The sequence below is a fragment of the Vidua macroura genome, chromosome 2 (genome assembly GCF_024509145.1).
Source record: "Vidua macroura isolate BioBank_ID:100142 chromosome 2, ASM2450914v1, whole genome shotgun sequence".
Taxonomy (NCBI): Eukaryota; Metazoa; Chordata; class Aves; order Passeriformes; family Viduidae; genus Vidua; species Vidua macroura.
In genome coordinates, this window is record NC_071572.1 from 14,210,951 (window position 1) to 14,234,152 (window position 23,202).

General features: G+C 38.8%; 1 protein-coding gene across 3 annotated transcripts in view; it reads right to left on the reverse strand.

Annotated features, from left to right (window-relative positions):
• The window catches only part of PHEX (phosphate regulating endopeptidase X-linked), a 109,372-nt gene that overhangs the window by 72,066 nt on the left and 14,104 nt on the right, over window positions 1–23,202 (reverse strand). For 2 of the 3 annotated variants that reach the window (XM_054002172.1, XM_054002170.1), the window contains exons 2-4: window positions 17,663–17,731; window positions 16,375–16,536; window positions 452–538 (exon numbers count right to left, since the gene is read on the reverse strand). In XM_054002172.1, the coding sequence (XP_053858147.1) occupies window positions 452–538; window positions 16,375–16,536; window positions 17,663–17,731 (318 nt within the window). Of the gene's footprint in view, window positions 1–451; window positions 539–16,374; window positions 16,537–17,662; window positions 17,732–21,896; window positions 22,254–23,202 lie in introns of those variants that run through there. The other variant, XM_054002174.1, reaches the window with a different exon arrangement.

A 23,202-nucleotide genomic window follows, 5' to 3' on the forward strand; every position in this document is an offset into this window, starting at 1 on the left:
TGCAGATGCCAAAGCTGAAGAGTCCAGGGTTGTCTATACCCAGCCCTGGGGTAGAGTTTTGATTAAACAGATTTAGAGAAATGTAGAAAGTGATGAGCAAAGGACTCTTGAAAATATCAGTATGAGAATTTCATCAGAGGGTTCCTCTGATTTAATAACCCCAGGCACTAACCCCACAACCCTGGGGCACAGTTTAACATCCTTTTGCACAAATAATATCTCTTCACAGTTCTGACAAGCAGAGGTTTCTCTAAAACTGACTTGTGCCTGAGTGTATCTCAGTCTCAATTCACAGCTTCAGATGTGTAAAAGATTCTCAACCCCTGCTGAATCCATATCAACAAAATCCATGCATCTACACAGAGCTTTACAGAGCTCTGCAGAGAGACAAAAGCCTGCCTTTATAACTGCAGGGAATGCATCTATGCCCTCCTCAAATCAATCTGCTTACCCTCATTCATGCAGGATGCATAAAGGATCTTGGCCTTCTGTACAGCTTCACTGTCTCGTCTTTTGCTGATGGGTTTCTCTAGCAATGCTGAAAAAACAAATAATTTTTTTTCAATACTTTGGAAAACGTAGACACTGCTTGCCTGTTTCAGCATTTGGTGTAATCATAGGATTTGTTTAATTAAGTATGAGGCTCCATGTGTACTTTCTTAAGTAGTAGCACAGACATAATTCCAACTTTTTCAATCCCCAACAGAGAAGGATTTTTTATTTATTTATTTTAAAGAGAACTGATATAAAGCTAAATGATAGATGCAGCTTGTTACTCATCCTCACAACCAGCTACCCTCAGCAAACTGAGGTGACAGGCAGTCATGGGGTGAGGGTGGGAACCAAGACACGGAGCAGGGAGTCAGAAATTTTTTCAAGTGGCTCAGCTTCTGGTGCCGGTACATGATGAAATCAGGACCCAACACAGAAGGTTACAGGATCCCAGGAGCACGCTGTAAATCAGCCACGATGCAGCTGCAGATACAAAGTACTGTGGCTAAATGTAGAGGCAGCTGAGCTTCAGAGAGATATATCAGCTGGGGTGCTGCATAGCACAAGCACTTCCACGGCCAAGAGAAGAAGGCACAGGAACAGGAACAGGGCTGGCAAACTCTGTTGGACATCATTTGATTTTGCAAGACCTAAGCAGGTCCTGCACAGCCTTACCTTAATGTTACTGGGACCACTGGAAGGAGTAGCTTTGGTGGTATCAAGTCCCTCCTGCGGTGTGCTCAGCCAGAGATAAAAAACCTTGAAAAATTCAAGACTCCCTTCCCTGCACCAAAGTACCACCCAGGGCTCTGGGTTTGAAATGAGCAGAGGCAGCACAGTGCAAGTGTGCTGAGAATCATGCCCCACACAAAAGGGGGAACAAAGAAAACAAGAGTCCCAGAGGCCTGTGAATGCAGAGAACCACTGAGACTCCATAACACCAGCCATGGCAAGACCAAACAGCTCCCACAGAGAGCTGGATCAGGTTCAAAGCAATGTTATTCCTCTGCCAGGACTGGCTGGGGACATGCAGGGTACAGAAGAGGTGGTGGCACTGCCATCCAAAAGCAGCATCCTCCTGCAAACAGTGGAGGCTGCTCACTCTCCAGCCCTGCTCTTTCCACCCTGCAATGTCTCCTCTCCAGGGAGGCAAAAGGTGGGTGCAACTGCTCGGTTCTTCAGCTCAGAACAGCCTGGGTTTGCACAGCTTCTCTCCGTATTAGGAGCTCACTGCTTGAGGCAGGATCTTAAGGCACTTATTTCCCAAAATTTCCCTAGCTCCCTGAGGAACCAGCCATGCTGCACCTCTTAGATATTCCCCACCTGAACTCATGTGAGCACTCAGGGGACCAGAATGCAGACTTCAAACTGTTTATTACTTTATTACTCAAGGAATACCATAGTGATGAGCAATGCCCTCTGACCCCTTTTCTCTCCCTCCGACCCCTTTTCTCCTTAAACAAACAAACAAAAAAACCCTATTGCCCAATTCTTTTGCTTAGACACAAGAGATTGAATGAGATTATTCCCTCTTAGATATGAATAAGCTTTTTCCATAAAAATACTTTTGGAGAGGATAGCTTTGGTTTCAAATCCTCAAATATTTCCCAATTTCTTAAATACAATATAATGCAAATCATCTATATATATGTTCAGTGTGTACAATTTGTAGCAGCATAATCAGACCTGTTCACATTTTTTAAATGGCATTTTGAAAGAAATGATAAATGAATCCTTCATAAAACTAAGGATGAAAAACTACCCTCTCATTAAAGCCATTACAATAATTTCTGTCCTCGGCAGTGAGCTGTACAACCATGAAATTTTGAAGCTAATAAAATCCAATGGCTAAAGCTCAAGCGAGAAACAATTTATACAAGCCAATAAAATCAACTCTAGAAATCCAACTAGAGTTGTATCAAACTAGAGTTGTACCAGGTCTGATTTTAACACATCAAATTGTGTTAAAATCAGACCTGGTGCTTTCCTATCAAACCATTTCATTAATGTGACATCTACCCCATCTCACTACTGCAAAGAGTGAGATGAGGTAGATGTTGCCAACTTGTTCAGAATTCTTTTATGAAGACAATTCTCAGTTCTGATAACATAAAATCCAGTGATCAAATATGAATGACTCAATAAGATGCTTGAATCCTGTGGACACTGAAATAGGGGATGAAGACCATCCATGGATGGTCTTTAGGCTATGGAGATTTCCCAGCCTTAACCTCAAGTTTTAGAAGCTCAAACCTGGAGCACTGCTCACATCCACATGATTTCTACATTAGCTAGTATAAAATCCAAACACAGGATTTAGAAATTTGCTTCTTATTTAGCTCACAAATACATATGGATTTTATGTGTCCTTGAGTATTTAAATTATTACAGATGAATAGCAAGAAAAGGCAAGAATAGGAAGAAAAGGCAAGAAGCACAGCATACTGATCAAAGATATGTGTAATCAATTAGTCTGTGTAGAGGTTGCTTTTTCATGGAAAGAAAGTCACTACTGTGACTGAAATCTATGTAGGCCCATCAAGCTCTCTTTAAATTAGTAATATTGGGTCCTGTGAGCAGCCTGGCCATAGCTGCAGGCTCTGACAAACCCACTCCATAGAGAGCATATCTGTTTGGGTGGGTCTATGCACGCTGCTCTCTACGGGGCAGCCTTTGGGAGGGCAGCAGCTCAGCCTGCTCTCCCAGGGTTCTGCAAGCTGAACAAGCCTGCCCCAGGGCCATCCCATGCTCTCTGAGCAGAGCTTCACCTCCTGACACATGACATGGATTTCAGGCTCTCATCTACAGTAAGGGAAATGCCAGCCAGTGACATACAGAGAGCAAATTCAGCCTGTCTGAAAAAAATCACCTGAACTATAGCTGTCTGGGAGAATTGTCTTTCCACTTTAAAAAACTGCAATACTTCAGATATTTTCTGTTTTGACGCCAAAATGTAAGCAAAACCAATGTTGTCTTTCAAGGGATAGAAAGAGAAAGACCACCAAAGATCAGTTAATGTTGCACCTCATAAGAAACCACAGATTTGCTGTTAAGTTCTTTACTTTGTGTTTCCAAGCTCCAATTCTCATGCCTCACTAAGGAATTGTGTGTATTCATACAAATCCACTGAGAAGTTCAGTCTGATAGGCTTTCCTTAAGCACAGTTTCCTTAAACTTTGACCTAGTTAGGGAGATCAGGGCTACCAACATTTTGAGTGAAACAGCTCACTTAGCACTGAGAAGGACATTGAGCTTCTTCTTGGAGCTGTTTTGCTTGCTTGCTTTCCATTTTCTTGTTTCAAACTAAAAGTTCTAATTCCTTAAAGCAATCTTCCATTTTAGGACACTATTTTTTTACCTCTAAAGAAGAATTGTTAGGAATAAATAGTTTTGATCAGATTAGGAAATACACATCACTCCAACAAAATCTGCAGAGGTTAAAAAGAAACCACAATCTAGGCTGATTTCCATGCATCTGAAAAAGCACAGCATTGTTATTAATATCAACAAAAACTTAAGAATTTATTGCTGCTACTGAGTTATACCACTAGCCTACCTGCAAAGCAGAATATCATAACCAAAAATCACCAGGACAAACAAAGTGAACCAGCATAGCTTAAGCCAATTGAATATACAGTTTGGATCCCATTTCCTTAGCCAAATATCAAGGATATGTTTGAATAGCTTTTTTAGCAAAACAGTTATTTTTCAGTTACATTTTTCACTTTCTTCACTTTTAAATTATTTCCAAAGTTATTTTCTTTGGGATAAAAAAAGATCTTTGCTTCTGTCACTGACCTCAGCACTTCATTGTTCGTATTTCCATATGCACAGGATGCCCAAATGCAAGATTTGTGTCTCCCTTCACATAAAACTTAGTTATGGCAAGTGTCAACACCTATTAGCAATTGCACTCCACAGTGCTGTAATAACTCATGTCATTAAGCAGCTACCACTTGCACAGTCAGAAACTGGCTAAAGGTGTTCACAATATCCTAAACTTCCTGAGGCTGCAAATGGCTTCATCATTCACTTTCTTGTACAAAGGAAATGAGGGTGTAGAAGTTCCCATTTCAGTCAAGATTCTTGAACTTCTGTCATCCCAGGTCAGGCAGCTTTGGATCATTGCACTCCCGGACTCTCATATAAAACACAAAGACTCAGCATCACCAGCAAAAACCACTCCATAGCTGGGAGTGATCTTCATTTGTCCAAATCACCACCATACATCATCAGCAAAAAAACACTCCATAGCTGGGAGTGATCTTCATTTGTCCGAACTGGAGATGCTGAGATATACAGTCAAGGAATAAAAGGCACAGCTGCGGGTGGGGAACTGGGAAGGAAGGGAGAGAGTTTATATTGAGTTGCCTTCACATAGTTCTTTTTCAGGGCAAGAGTGCTAAAAAAGGCCAGCTTCCTGTGGTTCACTACCCTTGAGTAAATAGCAATCATCTGCTGTTAAAAGTGAGAGCAAGGCACATTACAAAGTAAGCTTTGCATGTGTGTTTATTTAACTGCATACTATTCTAAAGCTGCTAAGGATAGTCTTCTGGCTAAGTGTTACCTTTAATCTTACTTTCCATTTCCAGCCTGAGTTGATTTTCCAGCCCACTGTCTTGCACAGCTTCACTTTGATTTTCTACCATCATATTTTATTTATGGCACCAAGAAATCCTGTACCTTTCCTTCTTCTGACTTGGACTGCATGAAAAAGGATTGTAATACCAGATTTGCAGAGAAAAGAAACATGCACACCATTCATTCAGATTAAAAATACTGGTTCAATTTATCTGATCAGTGTCCTGATCAGATTATATATCCTATCAGACAGTTTTCTATATATATTGTTGTGTTGAAATCCTGAGAAATACTGTGTTATTCATGAGGTTTATTTCCTATCCTAGTGAGAAAAAGAAAAGTTTTCTCTGCACTTTACAACCCTAAATATAGAGAAATATCTAGTTGGTAAAGACAGAGCATTTTTTCCATTAGTTTTCGTCCTTATCCTTTTACAATCATTTGCTCTGTGTGGAAAATGCAAGTGTGAAAAAGCTCAAGTGTTTGCTCAGTGATATCTGATAATTATCTGAAATATATTATAATGCTTTATATCTTGAAGAAAAAGAACTCCATGTGCAAACATCCCCCAGGGAATATGCTTGGACTGTAAAAAAAACCCAAAAATTATACAAGAACCCCAAAGGACATCCTATTTCCTGGGAAGTTGTAACCCTGGAGGAGTGAAAAGCTAGAAGCAGACAAATAATTCAGTGTGAACTCCCAGGGCAATGCTAGAACAGACAGGAGTCTTGGATTGCAAAACCAAAGAAGTATCAAAGTGGGGAGATGATCTTAGTATGTACACAGGCTGGTGAGACAGACTGGAACACAGCCTGCCCTTTGGCTGTCTGAATTGGAAAAACAATGTTGGACAGTTGGACAGAGGGCAGAAAATATCGAAATAATTGGTTTTTTTTTTCTTTGGAGGGTGTGGCTTGAGAAATAGAAGGGAAGAACAAAAAAAGCATGCAATGAGGGAACATGATTTTTCTCGCAAGAGATGTGAAAGGGTGATGGAATCACAATATCAAAACACCTTTAGATAATGCTTGGTGCCAGAGAGCTCTTTAGTCTATGGCAAAAAGGCACAAAGAAAACCAATGGTTGAACAATGAAGACAAATTCAGCAGTGACAGTGATTAACCATTGGAACCAGCAACCAGAGGAGATAGTGGCTTCTCTGTCCCTTAATATTTTCAAGACTTCATGCTTTTTTGGGAGATAAACTTTACCCCAAAGTCAATCATATTTTATCCCGGTGCAAGCTACTGGCCTGCATTACATGGGTAATGTAATTGTCTGTGACACAAAAAAGGTCATAGAAAATAATCTAGTGGTTACTCCTGCAATTGCACTCAATACATTTAGGATACAGATCTCAAAGCACTCTTAGGCATGACAGAGCAAGGAGACAGAGCCATTATCCATTGTTGCAGATAAAGAAAATGAGCCACAGATTGCTCCTTATCTAACTAATGTCAGACTCCTGGTGACTGGAATAGTGCTCCTTTATGAGCATAAAGCTTGCTGAACTTGATCCACACACTCAAAGAGCTTGATCCTTTGGAGACAGTGAATGCCCCTCAACCCTTTTAATTTCAGAGACAGTGGGAGTTGCTTGGCATTGCCCAGATGATGCTCAGTACTAAACTGAAAGCAGCTTGTCATGCATTCCTTTTGGGATCAGACTCAGAAAGCAGCCCAAGGGCCTATACATTCAGCAGGTTTATTTGTAAATACCCAATGACAGAGAATTTGTCTTTCAATACTTGAGCAATAAAGACTCTGGTACTCACCCTGCCCTCACTGTGCTCTACAGCTATAAGAACTGAGTTACTTAACTGATGAGAAGAATAATTAAAAGAGCTGTTCACATCTCCAGCTATCAGTGACAGCCTTTGTCTCCTCCCTAAGTTAGCACTATCATGTGCTACCTCTGTGAAGAAACAAAACCCAAGTTATCTTCTGAAAAATTGCAGATGGTCCTCTGATGCCAACAGCAGGTTCTTTTAAGGATGTTTTGTGAGGAATTACCTCTTAAATGTAGAGAAAAACCTTCTCAAACCTTGGTTGAAGCTCAGCAATCAAACCAAACACAAAACATATGTGTGTAGAATGTCATTCCTTGAGGTCCCTGAACTATATGATGATTATGATTAATCTAGTTCTCCTTAAAAATGTCTAACTCTTAATTCCCATATTTTCTTCACACTTAAGAGGTATGGCAAAAGAGTTCCTGGAAAGTAACCTCTAAAACCCAAGTATCCAACTGCACCTGTGCTACTGGGGTTGTTTAGCCCTCCAACTGTAGCATGAAGGCATTGCCCCCTCTTAGAACTCTCATCACTCTGGATTTCAGAAGTCAAGGTCAGTATGGTTCACAGAGCAAAGATTTGGCCAGGATGCCAAAGGGCACACAAAGAACTTTGAAACCACACTGCTATTACAGACATCACAGCTAGACAAATGTACAGTCTGAAGCAACATGAGCTTACACATTCCAAGAGTGATCATTTCTGAATGTTTTGGGGCCAGCTGACATTCATTTAGAGTATCTGGTTTCCAATTCCTCTTTTTCAGAGTCCAAAGTGAAGGAGAGCTGGCAGTGGTACGTATCATTGTGCCTACGACGGGCACAATGTTCTACCCCAAAATAAAAGCACTGGCCACAGCATACAAAATTAAACACAAGACTGCTGAGATCATTCGACCAATGGTAACATTCCTGTCTTGGCACATGAAAATAACAATTTAATTAGACTGCAACATTCCAGGTTACAAAATAGTCAAATAAGAACATCTGATACATATATTTTTATTCTCATCAGTTTGGAAAAGGGACTTATAGCTGGAATGGGGTCTAGAGGGGAGAGTGAAGAATATTTTATATATATGTATGTATGTATGTATGTATGTACGTTCTAAATGGAAGTGATAGACTTAATTGATATTTCAAGCTGAACATATTTCTTGGGAACAAGACAAGTATCATCAAGCCAAGATTATTCTTAGAGTTAAATCTGTTCCCTCAGAGCACTCTTTTGAAAAAGACACGGACACCTGCTGTAGGACACAACATTTAATGTTTCAGTACGACTTTATCCCTCCTAGCAGGTTAATAGCACAGGTCAAACTCCTACACAAATGCACCTGCCCAGCTTCCATTTCAAAATTATTTTGCATCTGGAAGCCTTGGAAGAAGAGCAAAGCAAGATCTAGCCTGCCTGGAAAGTACCACAGAGACAAATCTCAGTGGAGGTGCAGATGACTGCTTACAGTTCTTGTCTGACACCAGTGCAACCCAACCTCAAATACATAATTTCAAGGCCTCAATACATTCCTTTATGTCTTTAAAACACAAGATCTGCTGAGAATGTCTCTTGATAGGCAACTTAAGTGTGCAAAATCACTTTTTTCCTATAGTAGCAATTGATAGCATAATTGATTTCTGAGGTTTCCCTAAAGTATGAGCTAACCTAAATTTATTTGGTTTTTTGTAAACTACTAGTTCTGCTAATTGCTCTGCAGAGCTTCTTGCTAGTTCACATATCTTATGCACAGTCTGGCATGTGAAGTCTGGAGTCCTTTTCCCCACCAGACACTTTATTAGAACTGAACTGCAAATAATTGGTTTTCAAAAAAAAACTTGTTTCCAAGAGTCCAAGATATGAAAATACACAATCTAAAGATAAAATTTCTACTCCCTCACAAATAAACAAGCCAGAAAAGCAATGAAAAATTTTCTCACCACCATAAATAAATTTAAAAATTACTAACTTGTTACTGACATTAAGGATCTTCTTCCTTTGTGCATTGGTGGCTGCAAAAATTCTCAGTTTCAGAACACAGGAAGGGAAGCATTCAAGCCTAATGCAGTACAAAATATATTTCATTGCATTTTCTAAATACCTGTTTTGAATTTCTGATTAATTATAGTCCATATTTCTCTACTGTTTGCTAAATATATATATGGGAGAACAAACTAGCATCAAAGGCTTGCAAAAAAATCTTTCTCCATATGCTTTAAACTATCCTTGCCTAATTAAAACTTTTTGTTTTGAGTGTCTAAAGTAAAATAAGATAGCAAATCAATACACCTTTCTGGTGCTTATAATTCAGTTTTTAATTTTTTCCAAAGCACACATTATTTCCACTTTCATGTCTTAACCAGTCTTAACGAGCCTTCTACTGCTTTCTTACCTTTCTTCTCTTAGTTCCCCATTGTTAATAATCAGATCACCAGAATCATCTTACTGGAGTACATAAGTGATTGAAATAATCACTCAAAGCAAATTTCGTAATGGCAAACTCCTTATTCACACAGGAATATGAAATAATGCAGAGAGCCTCATCTCGGATTGCCCTACACCTGCTGTATTGTATATTCCCACTTTTTTGGAAGGCAGAACCACCCAGGATGTCAATGGATGGGGTCATTGGTCACTTTTGGAAGGCCTTGTGTTGGCTTACATAGCCTCACATATGCCTTAGATATTCAATAGAAAAGTTTCCATATTTTCAAACCAGTAACTAGTTTGTTTTTGTTTTTTTCTTTAATAAAACTACCAGTGTATTCTGCAGCTCCATGAGTTCATTCCTCAGAATGGCCCTTGTGGAGTTGATGCTTTAATCTAGGTCTGCCTTGCTTTGATAAACTGTGTCGCCCACCTGCCCTTGATTTATTTTGTGAGCTGAGGGAGCAGGATGAGTTGGTGGTTGGTTGGTGGGGAGGAATTTAGTTTGTTTGCTCTTTTTTTCATTGTTTTGGTTTTTAGGGGATTGGTTGGGGATTTTTGTTTGTTGCGGGGTTTTGTTGGTTTTTCTTAAAGGTATTTAATAATGGTCAAGACACCTGTTATCAATTCAGGAAACTATCTTTTTTATTTGATACAATTAATGTCCATCAGCCAATTTCTTGATGGCAGCATTCATCTCATCATGGATGAAGCAGTGACTCTTGAAAAAAACAGCCCCTCATTATTAATTTTTCTGATATTCCAATGGAACATTTAAATCATTATGAATTAATCTTGCACTCACGAGGATGTAATTAATATGAATATGTATTCCCACAGGAATTCATTACAATCTTGTAATTAATCAATTCATATAGGTTCTAGTTCCCAAGGAACATAAACCAAGTAGAACAAAAAAATATTCCCAAATACAAATTTCATTAAAGGATTCTCTATTTAGACAAATCCAACTAATATACTGACATTCTAGGGTTGCCCCTCGCCCCTTGAAAAGAAATTCCTCAATTCTTTCCTTGAATATCCATTTTAGCAATATGGAAGTTGCTCATGGAAATAGCATTCACACAGCTGTGCTTACATAAATGCTTCCTAATGCTGCTGAGTGCCCTAATACACAGCACATTTCCCAAACGGAAATGTTGTTTGTTTACAGTTTCAGCATTTTGTAAATCCTCTGAGTTTGTATATCAAAAGATAAGCCCATCATGTGAGTTCCTCCAAAAGTCAACATAATAACTGCACACAAACTGTGACCAAACCAAAAATTGTTTTATAAGGAGGTGAGAGCCTCTGTTCATAAATTAAATTTCAATAATACATCTTACTCTTTTGAGCAGAATTTCCCTCTTCCCTGCCCTGCCCTTCTGGCCTCCTAGTATTATGCTTTAGGGGATAACACATGTCATTATAATGTTAGGCAAAAGATTTTAAACCACATTTACACCGGAAGATTGCAAATTTCTCAATTGCTACAATATAGGTGAAGCTCCATACTAAATGGCAGCATTACATTTACTTCATTACAATAATACTTTCAACATATACTTGTGGATTTTTTTTTTTTTTTTTGTCAAAAGGGGAATCATATGTCATGGACTGCTGTGCCTTCCAAGGCATCAATCCTGATTCTGTAAAATTACCCACCCAAACACAGCCATCAAAAATTTTGAAATTCAGTACCTGCAAGTATGAATGACACATATCATACAAACCCCAGGTTCATTGTAAACTGAAGGGAAATATGTGCCACATGTGGAACAGGAGTAAGCAGGATGCCCTGCTCTGGCTCTAGCTAAGGGCTCAGAGGAGGATGCCATTCTAGTCTCCACACCAGGCAGATGCTGTGGGAATCCTGTGGCTCAGTTACTGTGCTGCCTTTAAACCTCATTTAGGAACCAAAATTGTCTCCTCTCTGTACTCGTGGTTTCCCAAAATCACCCATTACAAACACAATTTTCATTCTGAGCAGCCACAAAGCCTGGAAAAAGTCCTGGCTTCTCCGCTTTTGACTTAGGTATTTCATTTTACCAAAAAGCTACTAACTTCTTGCCTGGAGAGATTTACCTGACTTGTGCCATTTACATTTTTTCTTACATTCAGATAAATAAGCCACTATAGGAAAGATCTGGACCACTGAAAAAGTATTAGTACCATTGAAGAGAGAGAGATCTATTCATTGCAAAAAAGACCAAGCAAAACAGCATGAAGTGCTATTGATTTTTTCTGCCTTCTTCTTATTCAAGAGCAGTTAGCCAGCAATATATTGGAGGCAAAACCATAAATATCCTCTTTTATTTTAATTGCTGCTGGTATTCTTCCTCATACTTGGGACAGCTCTCAAAAAGCTCAAATAACTTTGAAGGAAACAAATCACAAGAGACAGGTCAGCTAATATGGAAACCTGGGGATGAGTGTCAGCAGCTGCATTACAGATTTTATGGGATACATCCAAACTATCCCAGTGGTCCCAGCTGAGCACCAGTTGAATGGTGGGAGATAAAACCCAGCCCTAAAAGAGCCCTGTGGCACAGGGTCCTCTGTGCAGGACAGCAACCACTCAACAGCAACAACTGCTCAACGCCAACTCCTGGGATCAGTCTGAAAGGATATCCTATAGTCAAACAGCATCAATTTCCAAAGAGATATTTTTACTTACCGGTTTTACTTATAAACAATTTCTCTTCCAAAGGAAATCATTGCAGATTATCTTGGGAAAAGTTGCCTACACTGCCAAGATATTTTGTTTGCTGTCTGTCTCGTGTTCTTCAGAAACCCACACACCATATCCTACTAAAAGGCCTCCATTTCTTTCTGTTTACCACATTGGAAATTCCTCATTTTAAACTGACTGACATTCAGAAAACAGCCACGCTACAAAGCTTAGCACAGCAAATAGCCTGAAGTAGGTGTCTCACTGGACCAGGAACAGTATGGAGACTTAATTTGTAAACCAGTTTTCACAGTAATAAATTAAATTTAAAAGGTCTGGAAGACATGTTCACAAATGATTCACGTAATTTAAATCAGCTCCTTTGCAGTGCTGAGATTTAGGAATGTTCAGGGAGTTTTGTTTTGTTGTTTTTATTTTAATTTATTGCTTCCTGCATGGTCACTCACAGAAAGAAAAAAAAAAAAAAGCCAGCTGTATACCATTGTACTTCAGAGAAAGGAAAAGCAGCTTCTGGGTTCACCACCAACATTCAGCACAGGTAATAAGCACTGAATTATGTGCCTCAGACCTCCAGCTCTGAGCTGTTCACAAAAAGCCAGTTGCTTTTCAGTGACAAGACAAAAGCACTCCTAAAACCTTAATGGAGGTCATCAAATCAAAACAGAAAAATTCATCAGGAATACAAATAGCTTTTCAGGAAATATTATAGTAAGTGGAAAAACATTTAATAACTCTTAGAGTTACTGCTGTCTTGACCTGAGATGAGGCTGAAGCTGTTGCAGTTTGAGATCACTTCTGTTCACACAACACAGGCCACAGCCAAACGATTCTTTCCATTTTGAAGGACTCCAAGGACTTCCCCATCAGAGGCCTGTTGGGCACTGGGAGTGTTTGCTCTTTAGTGAGGTACTTTTTAACATGCCTGTGGTGTAGCTGAGAAGGAAAGGCTGGCTTCAGGTCAGGGACAATCTGGTCCAGCCAGGAATGGTTAAGGGGAAGTAGTGGTACCTCAGTCCTCTCCAGGAAAGTTCTACAAGGAACAGTTCTATAAGAAATTTTAATCTAAATATTACATGTCCCTTACCTAGGTTTGGGTCATAACCCAAACCACAGGCCTCTGCTTTTGAGGTATTTTTGGATCTCTACAATTATCTCCTTTACATTCCTCCACGACGCCTGAAATCCTGCTGAAGGTCTCATCCAAGGAAAGACCTACCACCATTTTCTCCAGGCTCAAACTTTATTTATCTTGTATAGTCAGGAGATCAAAGTGAGTTACACATGTGGTTTGTGGATTCCTGTGAGCGCAGAAAAATAAACCCAAGTGACCCTCAAACAACATATGGAAAAGAAATTAAAGGGGAAATGATGATATGATTTGAGCTTGAATGCATCTTAAGGCATCTAGAGAAACCCATGGGAGCATAATATATATACATATTCCTACCCCATTATAACCCCAAATCTTAAAAAAAAGTATTTTTAACTATCACATTTTGCACAGCTAGAAGAACTCCAAAATTAATGTTTCTAATCCTGATCCTTTAATAAACCAGAGATATGCAGACAAAAAAATCTACCACCCAGTAGTTCTTAGCTATTTTCTATTGACCTCTCTTTGAAATTCCCTATTAAGGCACCAAAAACCTTCACTGATACAGGAAATGTTCTATCCTTTTTTGAAGCTGACACCTGCAAAGGTGTTTGCTCTTGTGAGTCTCAAAAAACCTCCAAAAACCCCCAAAAACACACCAGGGAAAAAATCCACAAAAAAAGAAAACTAAACAAAACCCTAAAATGCACACACACACTAAAAAAAAAAAAAAACAAAAAAAAACAAAGAAACAACAAACAAAGAAACAACAAACAAACCAAAACACCAAATCCAAAAGAAATTTAAAAAAAATACTTTGTTCTCAAGCCCACTAACACCTAATGCTGGGCTCAGTACATTACATTACACAGCTACAACTACCTTTTTTTGGTAAGACAAAATTAATTCTTACACTTTCTACTCATTATCTACTGCAAGATCTTCTGTAGCAATTGCTCCTGAACAATAAATAAAAAAAAAAAGCTTCCAGAATATTGAATATACACTTGTGCAGCCTGTGTAACAGGTCTTTGCCCAGAATCCCTTTCTCCAGAACAGGAGTAGGCTCAGGAACATTCAGGGACCAGAAAACAGATTAAATATCCAAATGGTTTCTTTTACGTAACATAATTTTTTAATATATAGCCTGAATAAATGTTTCCATCTATATCATGCCATCAAAGAAAATCAAATATGAAAAATGTGTCTTTCTGGCCAAGCCATGTTATCATTTTAAGATTAATAGTTCTCTTTAATATGATAAGTATTTCAGAGCATAGAAGTTGCATAATGACCAGATCGTTAAAGACTGAGGATTTTTTAATCTACCAAATGTCAAACAGGGATATTTACCATGTGGTACAAAGTTCTACTAAGAATTCTTGAGAAAGGAGAGATTGAATTTGCTTCCAAGGTCTATTTAGCCCTATAACTGTTTCTCTATGCAGGAGTACTTCCTCTTGTTAAAACTGCTAGCAAGGTTGTGGTCATACACAAATTAATAACTCAGTGTTGAGCTAATATATTGAAATAACTCAAGAGATAACACAAATATACCTAGAGGCTGAAATTATGCTTATTATTTCAGCTACCAACACTTTCCTTTTTCCTTTTTTTGTAATTACAAAGACTATATTTTGGAAAGTTCATGAAGTAAAAAGTTAAGGAGGAGATGAGAAATGTTATTTTAAAAACACTCCTGTACACCAACCAGCATTTCACATCTTTTTGTCCCTGTCTCTGCCAAGGGCCTCTTATTAAATAAATTTGTGTAAACTCCCTTTATCTGATATGGAATTTTCATTAAGCAAATACTTCCCACTTGGCTGTTTCTTTCTTTGTCTTGCATTTTTTTCTAGCTATGTATTGGCAACTCCTAAAGGAACTGCAGAAAGAAATCAAATAAAAATCTGGCTTAGCATGATGTCCTTGATTAGGACCTGTAAAAAGAGGAAATTAAGGATGACAGTGACATCTTGCTACTCTATATTCAATTAAGACTGGCCTCTTTGTGGTTATGGTTCATGCAGGACATGCAGTTATCTAATACAGACCAATTCTGGCATCAGAACAATTAGAATGCAAAGCATAACTTAAAACAGGCTCTGGCAATATTTTTTTTTCCTTTCCTTGTGACATTTTCAGCAAACTTTAAACAGAAGTCTTGAGATCATGTGCCATGCTGAAAACCAAAATTCTGAACCCAAATACAGCTTTTAAAATACTTAATAATATGAAAATTTGATACAATAAGACTGAAGAAAGCAATTGGAGAAGGGCTTTGGTGCCTACACAAAATCCAAAGAAAAACAAGTGCTGTATTTAAACATTAAATTCTAAAACTGACTTCTGTTCTGTGGTGAGCTCAAGCCAGGCTCTTATGTCAGTTATGTACTCAAAGTACAAAGCTCAAGCACCACCAACAGTATTAAATCTTGCATGTCTCCCTTTTTTTGAATGACTCACTTCTAGCCAAACTGTATCAATCTGGCAAGATTTTCCTACCTAACAATAATCATCACCCTTTCTCCCCAGCTGGTCTGCAGGGCTTCCTGGCAAGGCAGCCACTGCAGAGTATAGCCCAAAGTCACATGCAGACTAAAATACCTTTCTTCCTACACGTTTCCACCCTGGGGCTATTTTTTCCTCCAGAAACACATTCTTAAGCAACTTTCTGTTTCACTGATGATAGCTCAGGTACTTCAGTGGCAGCCTGAATGGCAGTGGGAAGGAAACCCAATACCCAAACAACCTCCATCTCCGGAAGCCTGAGAATTGCCTCTGCCAAGGGCTAGGTGACTGTACTGGAAAATATCATTCTGGTTTGGCCTTATTATATTCTTTCCTGCTGTTGGCCGCTGTTAGAGACAGCTTGGTGCCCTAGACTGATGATTGATTTTGGGACAATCTTACATGCTTTTGCTGAGCTCCTGCACTCTGATCTAACCATCTACTGCAAGGGGGAAAGAGTTAAATCCCCTTGTCTTTTCCTTTTGCTAGAATCAGTATAATTTCATCCCTCCATTTTTAACTGGTAGAATTTCCAGAATTCCCAGCAGTCCTATTCTTTGTCCCAAATTCTGTTTATGTTAAATTCCTTGTCTCTCAACATGATTTTCAATTAAAAAGAGAAAAATATACTTAAAAGAAAACATCAAGTCAGGCTGGATGTTATCAAGTCATCACTGGATGTTATCCAGTGATGAGAACTGTGGAGATTTTCTGGTCATCTCAAACCCAGCCAATTAACAGGCTACAGTGACAAGCCAACCAAATACTTCTAGAAATTATCTATTTACCCTTTAGTTTGAGGTCCACATTGTGTCGCAGCCAGGGATAAACACCATAGTTGGACATATCTTCAGGAATAGGGTTATTATATATCCAGCCATCGCATGCAAATCGATAGAAATTCTCACATGGATCTACAGATTGATTTATCTTGCTCAGGATGCCAGCAGCTGTAAAAAAGACAACACATAGATTTTGCGGAACACTTTTTCCTAAATAGAGAATTACACAAGGCTACAGTCCAGAAATGATGATTAATGAGAAACAAACAAACAAACAAAAAAGACAAAATATCTGCAATGAATCTTCTTAAGTGCCGTACTGCAACGATGACTGAACTTAGCACTACATGAACATGAGCTGCTGGAGCCAGACGCCTGAAGACAGGCTCTCCATTGCTGCCATGTTAGAATTAATTGCCTGAGGAATTTAGTAGTGGTACATATTAAGTAGATTGTGATTAGCATTTCAGTAACTATGTGGTGTTTACCTCTAGTTGAATACTGCACAAGAAAACAAATGAAATTCTGATCTACCATACACTGAAAAAGATTATTGTATTTTCAGCTCCATTTTGTGACCGATTCCTTACCAGTTGCTATTGTCAGTGAAAGAGAGGTGGTAAGAGAGAGATCAGTCTGACGGGCCCAAGGCTCATTAGCTTTTCAGTACCTAATCATAAAATCATAGAATAGTTTGGCTTGGAAGGAACTCTTAAAGGTCACCTAGTCCAACCTTCTGCAATAAGCAGGGACATTGTCAACTAGACCAAGTTGCTCAGAGTCCCATCCAACCTGACCTTGAACACGTCCAGAATGGGGCATCCACAACTTTTCTGAGTGACTTGTGCCAGTGTTTCACCCTCTTTTAATATAAAACCATATAAAGCATGTGCCAGATCTGGTACAAAAGCATCCCTGTGCTCAACAATACACTTGCTAGTTTTCTGATAACTGGAAAGGAAGCAACAAAATACACCTGAAGGTCTAGTTACTCAACATATTTTTTTCCTATTAAAAAAAAGAAAAAGAAAAAATAATCCCTATGGGAAACTTTGAGTCAAGCTAGTTAGACTAGTATTAGACCAAATTAGAACACAAATTTTAATTGTATAAAATAAACAAAACAGAAACAACTTGAACAGTGACTTTTTAAAAAGTTTGGTGTTGTCATTCTTTCTCCCTCATCAATTAAGCTTTCTGAGTAAAATGTATAATGGGAAAAAATAAATGGTATAAATATCACATTAACATACTATAATCATGATATAATTGAGAAGATAAAATTGCTGCTTACCAGCTTCAATGCATTCTGCAGTCAAACAGTACTGTTGCTTTGGATGAAACTTTATAAGACCTTGGCTAACTGCAAAATGGAAAACCATAATGAGATCATTTGCAATGAATTTTGACAGCTGCAGCCAAATGTTGTGTACTCGATCATTCCAATATCAGTGCAGCCTCTGGTCCCAGTGCTTCTCTGACTTAGAAAGCACTTAGAGCATTAGACTTAGAGCACTTAGAATGTATATTAAGTAAATATTTAGAATGTATATTACGTAAATACTGCAGCTGGTACAAATAACTTCCCCCTCCTAGTCCCGCTTTCTCCTTCCCCCTCTTTGCTCACAGGCAGCACAGAGCAGGGGCTGTCTCTGCACAGTGCCTGGAGTAGCATCACTTCAGCCCTACTCACTGACAGTGAGCACCACACGATACAAACAATTCAGCATTGTTGTCATCCTTCAGCGCTTGGAAACACAGGAGGATAGAATGGGTTAGAAGGGACCTTAAAGATCCTCTGATTCCAATGCTCTCCCCTGGGCAGGGACTTTGCACAGGACCAGGTTGCACCTTCCATAGTAGGAAATGCAACAGGGAGCAGTCTCCCCACCTTCTGCAGGGTTTCCACAGCTTCCCTGAGTTGTAGGGCCCACACTGCCCTGCAGCAGCACTGAACTGCACTGCCCAGCACAACCCAGCATCAACAGGACCCTCCCAGGGTCTCCTTATTCCAGCCTGGAACAAAGCAGATTGCAATGGGCACAAGGATAGCTGTGCTTTATAAGACACAACCCAGTTTCTGTCTGAATTGTCTCCCAAAAGTATTGTAATTGCATTTGCTTCCAAAAGCCTTGCTGAGAAGAACTATGAAATTGTCAGTTAATTTTGCTCATCTTTTAAAAACATGTATTACAACTGCCACTGAAATTTAAGCACAGGAATTGCTAATTTCAGACACTGCTCTCAGGCAGCAAATATGCAGATAATTGATACTTGGGATTAGGAAGGGAGAATCCCAAGGGATAGGTGAAATAGTTCTCATTAGATGTGCTCAGTAGGCATAAAGAAATGTCTCATTATATCCATTATCTTAATAATAGTCCATGGCAAAAATAAAAAAAGCAAATAACACTGAATGAAAAAATCCAACAATGGAATATATTATGGTACCATAGCATTAACAGTGCTGATAGTTCTAAAGCAATTTCTGCTGTAGTTATATGTTGTTTCAAAGTGATAGAAAAATGTGAAATATCATTTCAGCCCAGGAAAATTTTTTTACAAAATGTCCTAAAGCTAGAGTTGAATATAAAGGTGTTTCTTCTCTTCCAGTCTCACAGTTTTAATGGCAATTAATGACAGAAATAGCTGGATTTCAATCCAAGTTTCTCAAAAAATGGGAATGTAAAACTATGTCTGGACAGCTTTTCCAAAGCTTGCATTGGTTTAGTGAAACACAACACCTCAAACACCTTTGTAAATTAGCCAAGAAATACACAAGATTTTGATACGTACAAAGGTTGTAATTGGAGTATTGAAGAACAGGAGAAAATAGAGAAGTGGAGATGTCCAGAATATGATTTTGAGCTACTACAAAGATGAACTACAAATAATGGATAATGACTCTTTTAATTAAGTGCTGTACTCTTCCCAGCTCACCTTTTTCCCTGATTATAATTTAGCCCTTTAGAATCTATCCAGGTCTTGAATGTTTGCTAGACTTTTTTTTTCTTAACAAATCAGAGAAAGGAAGGAAAAGGCCAGACATCATTTCATGCTTAATCTGAAGCACCCCTTGTGCTTTTGATGCTTATAAACAAACACAAAATACCATTAAAATTGGAAAACATTTTATCATTTTTATTATTATATTTTATATATATACGATTTTATCATTAGAATAAATTTTTGGCAGTAACATTTCCATTTTAATTAACAGCTAATTTTGACAGAAAAAACTTTGCACAGTTTTGTTCTCTTGCCTTTTTATTGTTACGATAACTAATCACGACATTATTACTTAGAGTCATGGTTATAACCCTCAGCATCCTAGCTTCCTCCTTGATAAGCCTGTTTCCAGATTCTTAAGCAAATACACACCACAACTGAGTTTAAAAAAAAAAAATCTATAAGGGAAAAGGCATACAAATGTACAGATGCAAATAATGTGAATGTTCCTGTGATGTGAGAAGCCTAAAGGACTACCAAGTCCGGAGAAGAGGCTCTCAAATTGAGATTCAAAGCTGCTTGACTTCTCACCCAAGGGCACTGGAGAGCAATCTGCTTCCTCCAAGGAGGAGGTGGCTCCTGTCCTGTCACAGCCCCCACTCCTACCAGTGTCACAGGCAGGACCCCAGCAATGCTTCCTGCTGAAGTCACAGTGAGGTCACAGCCAGCACGAGCAAGGAACAGTAAATAACAATATTTGATTCTCCCACATCCTCCTTAGACTTGTAGGAACTATGAGAAGAAAAAGCCAGGAGAAAGCTACATTTCACTCCTCAGGCTGGAAAATTGATTTCAGGTGTACCAGAAACAAAAAGTTTTGCAGACTAAATGAAAATTGAGGAAAAAATAATATCTTGAGGTGCCTGAAAGGTTTCATATGGACAGAAAAAAATTATGTCCATTTCTACAGTTAAATAAAACTAAAAAAAAAAAAGCTCAAACTTATAAACAAAACCATATCACAATGAAGCATGGAAACATCTAATTAAAAAAATGTTAAACCAAAACAATTTAACTTTTTTTCCTTGGTTCTTTAGGTTAAAAATTTCAGACCATTTCCAAAGAAATCCTAAAAGCATTTTGGTTGACCCAAGGCCAGCATTTTTATTTTCTTAGCAGTTATGCCAATGAAAATTTTGATATTGAGTCCCTGCCTACAGAACATGCCACAGGCACACTTGGAAAACTGTCTGCAAGAATTAATATATTTGCTTGAATTTTCACACCTGGCCTATGGATAAAGCAGTTCTATCTCTGAGAACTGCGGTGGTAAATGTCAATTGCTTTTATTGCTCTAAGCAATAAACAAACAAATTTAGAGCAGGCAAAAAGAAATAAGGTCTCTCCATTATTACTCCCTGGTGTTTATACTGCAAGTGAAAAACTTTTTCTTTTATCTAGAAATTTGAAGATTCAAACTCACTCATGGTTATAAAAAGTTGACTTGAATGGGATCACTAACACAGAAGTTATTTTCCTGCAAATATTACAGAAATTGCTCCAGAGCAGAAAAGCTCTAATCAAGAGTGAGCCTGGTGCTTTACATATTCTATAGAAAACCTGACATTGTTTTGTGACTATAAACAGACCTTTGAAACAAGGTCACAAGATCATAAATGATCGGAGGAAAGCAAAAGATACGCTTGGAGGCAAGGTATCCACCAATCTAGGGAAATCTGTGTTGGTCTAAATAAACAAAAAATTGGGCAGAATTGTTCCAAGAGGATCCAACTCTGCAAAGTTCTTACAGAATACAACAAAGCTTCTTCTTTGGTTGGAGTTTCTGGGTATATTTATACTTCTACTCATAATTTCCAAAGTGTAGACATATGCTTTCAAGTGTTATGCTAACAAAACCAATCTACAGGTAATTCCAAATCTGGGAGAGGAAAAACTATTTCCTTCTCTGTTGCATCTAGTAACAGCTTATATATCTAACAAAAATATTTCAATTTCATCCTAGATGCACTCTTTATGACTTTTGTAAAGGCAACTTTGCAATTCATCATAGAAGAACAGAAAGATCTCAAAAATGTGCACACATATGCACTATTGAAGATTTCTACAGGGGTTTTAGTCAAGCCCTAAATGAAAACCAAATGAAGGAAAAACAAAAAGATTCCATAAAATATGTGCAGTACACAGATTCATTTTCAGGAAACAGAGAATATTACTCCACATCAGTCACAACCACTGAATCCATAATCAGCATAATCTCACCTTCTTCTCTCTGTCCTGTGAAAGAACCCGAGTCTGGTCAGAACACATTCAACTGAGTATCCAAATTTAAATTCAGCATTCAAAACGTTACATGAGTTCCCATTGCATCTCCCAGCTCTAGCATTCCCACAAGAAGAACTCCTTTACTGACACATATCACTTTCAGGATAAATATAAAAAGGGAGGAAAGAAAAAGAGACTTAGATTTTCACCAAAAGACGTCGTGAGACACAAACAGCGGCACCCAGCAGGCAGGCTGGGGAGGCTGTGCTCAGGTTAGTGTCAATGCTTTCACTTACCCAAGAAAAGAGCAGTGCCAAGCACAACAGTGCCACTCACAAAGACACCAAGGGCGATCCGAGTGGCTTTGCTGGCTGCTCCCCTGGCCTCGGGGACTGTCTCTCCTTCCATCAGGATAGCCTGGGAGGTGCTTGCTCTCTCAGAAGTCTGGTTTTCCCCGGCTGCTGTTGTATCAGTGTTTCAACTGTTCACAAACTGTGCCCATGAGCTCTCCTACTCCTCCTCTTCTCTCCTATTTAAAACTCCGGGTTTCTGTCATGAGCCATTTCCTAGGCACTTCCTGCTCTCTCCTTCTCAAAGCAAAATCACATGTAAAATAGTAGCTGTCTGCTACGTTTTGCTCTGCCCAGGAGGAGGAAAGGCAAGCAGTGGCCACAGTTTGTGCAGCCCTTGCTGACTGTAGAGCCTCTAAGAGCCAAGCGCTCAGCAGTTCCCCTTATCAGGGGTTCCGAACACGAGCATTTCACAACGTCGCTGAACAGATGTTTTAACTATTCAAAGAGCTGCACACCCTCTCCAGTCAAAGCAGGATTGCTGACAACTTCTACAAACACAAGTCTGATGGAAAGTTGTTTTTTTTTCTCCTTGCACTTATTTAAAAAGACTAATTATCTGCTGACTAAAGTTTTCTCCTTTTAAACCATTGCTACTGCATCATTTAGCTTCAGAAGAGGTACCCACTCAGCAGACAAATCCCTTTTTAAAGCTTCCTAAGAACTCTTAGAATATCATGTAGCATTTTATTTCGGGAATTTGGTATGTGACACTGTGTGCCAAAAATCACAGTCAAGCAGCACAAAGCAATAATCAGCCAACCTACAGAAAAGTCCTGCTCTAAAACCTAGATCTGTTTTTTTCTAGGCAAGATATTTCAGTCCTTGCTGGTACACAACACATTTTAAGAGATGATTCTATGCTTCCAAGTCAAGTACTACTATGAGCTTAGCGGAGAAGTATCTATTTGGTACTTTAAGATGGTGAGGGATTAAAAAAAAAAAAAAAAAATCTTATTTATACGGATTTCTCAGTGGAGTAGACTTGATAGTCCTCTCTCCATGAAGCAAACATTCTCCATTCACCAAGTAAAAAAATAGCCATTTCAGGGTGAATTCTCTGAACTGCGTGTCACAATCAGCCCTCTGAGGAGCTCTCGCTGTCTTGAGAGCTGGACTCCCATACAAAACATAAGGATGCAGGGAGAGGCAACACCATGCCCATGCTCTCAACAACACTTTATGTTACTGAGTTACTTACTTTCATAAGGACTTAAAAGTCCTTATCTCAGCCCCCAACCATCCTGATAAA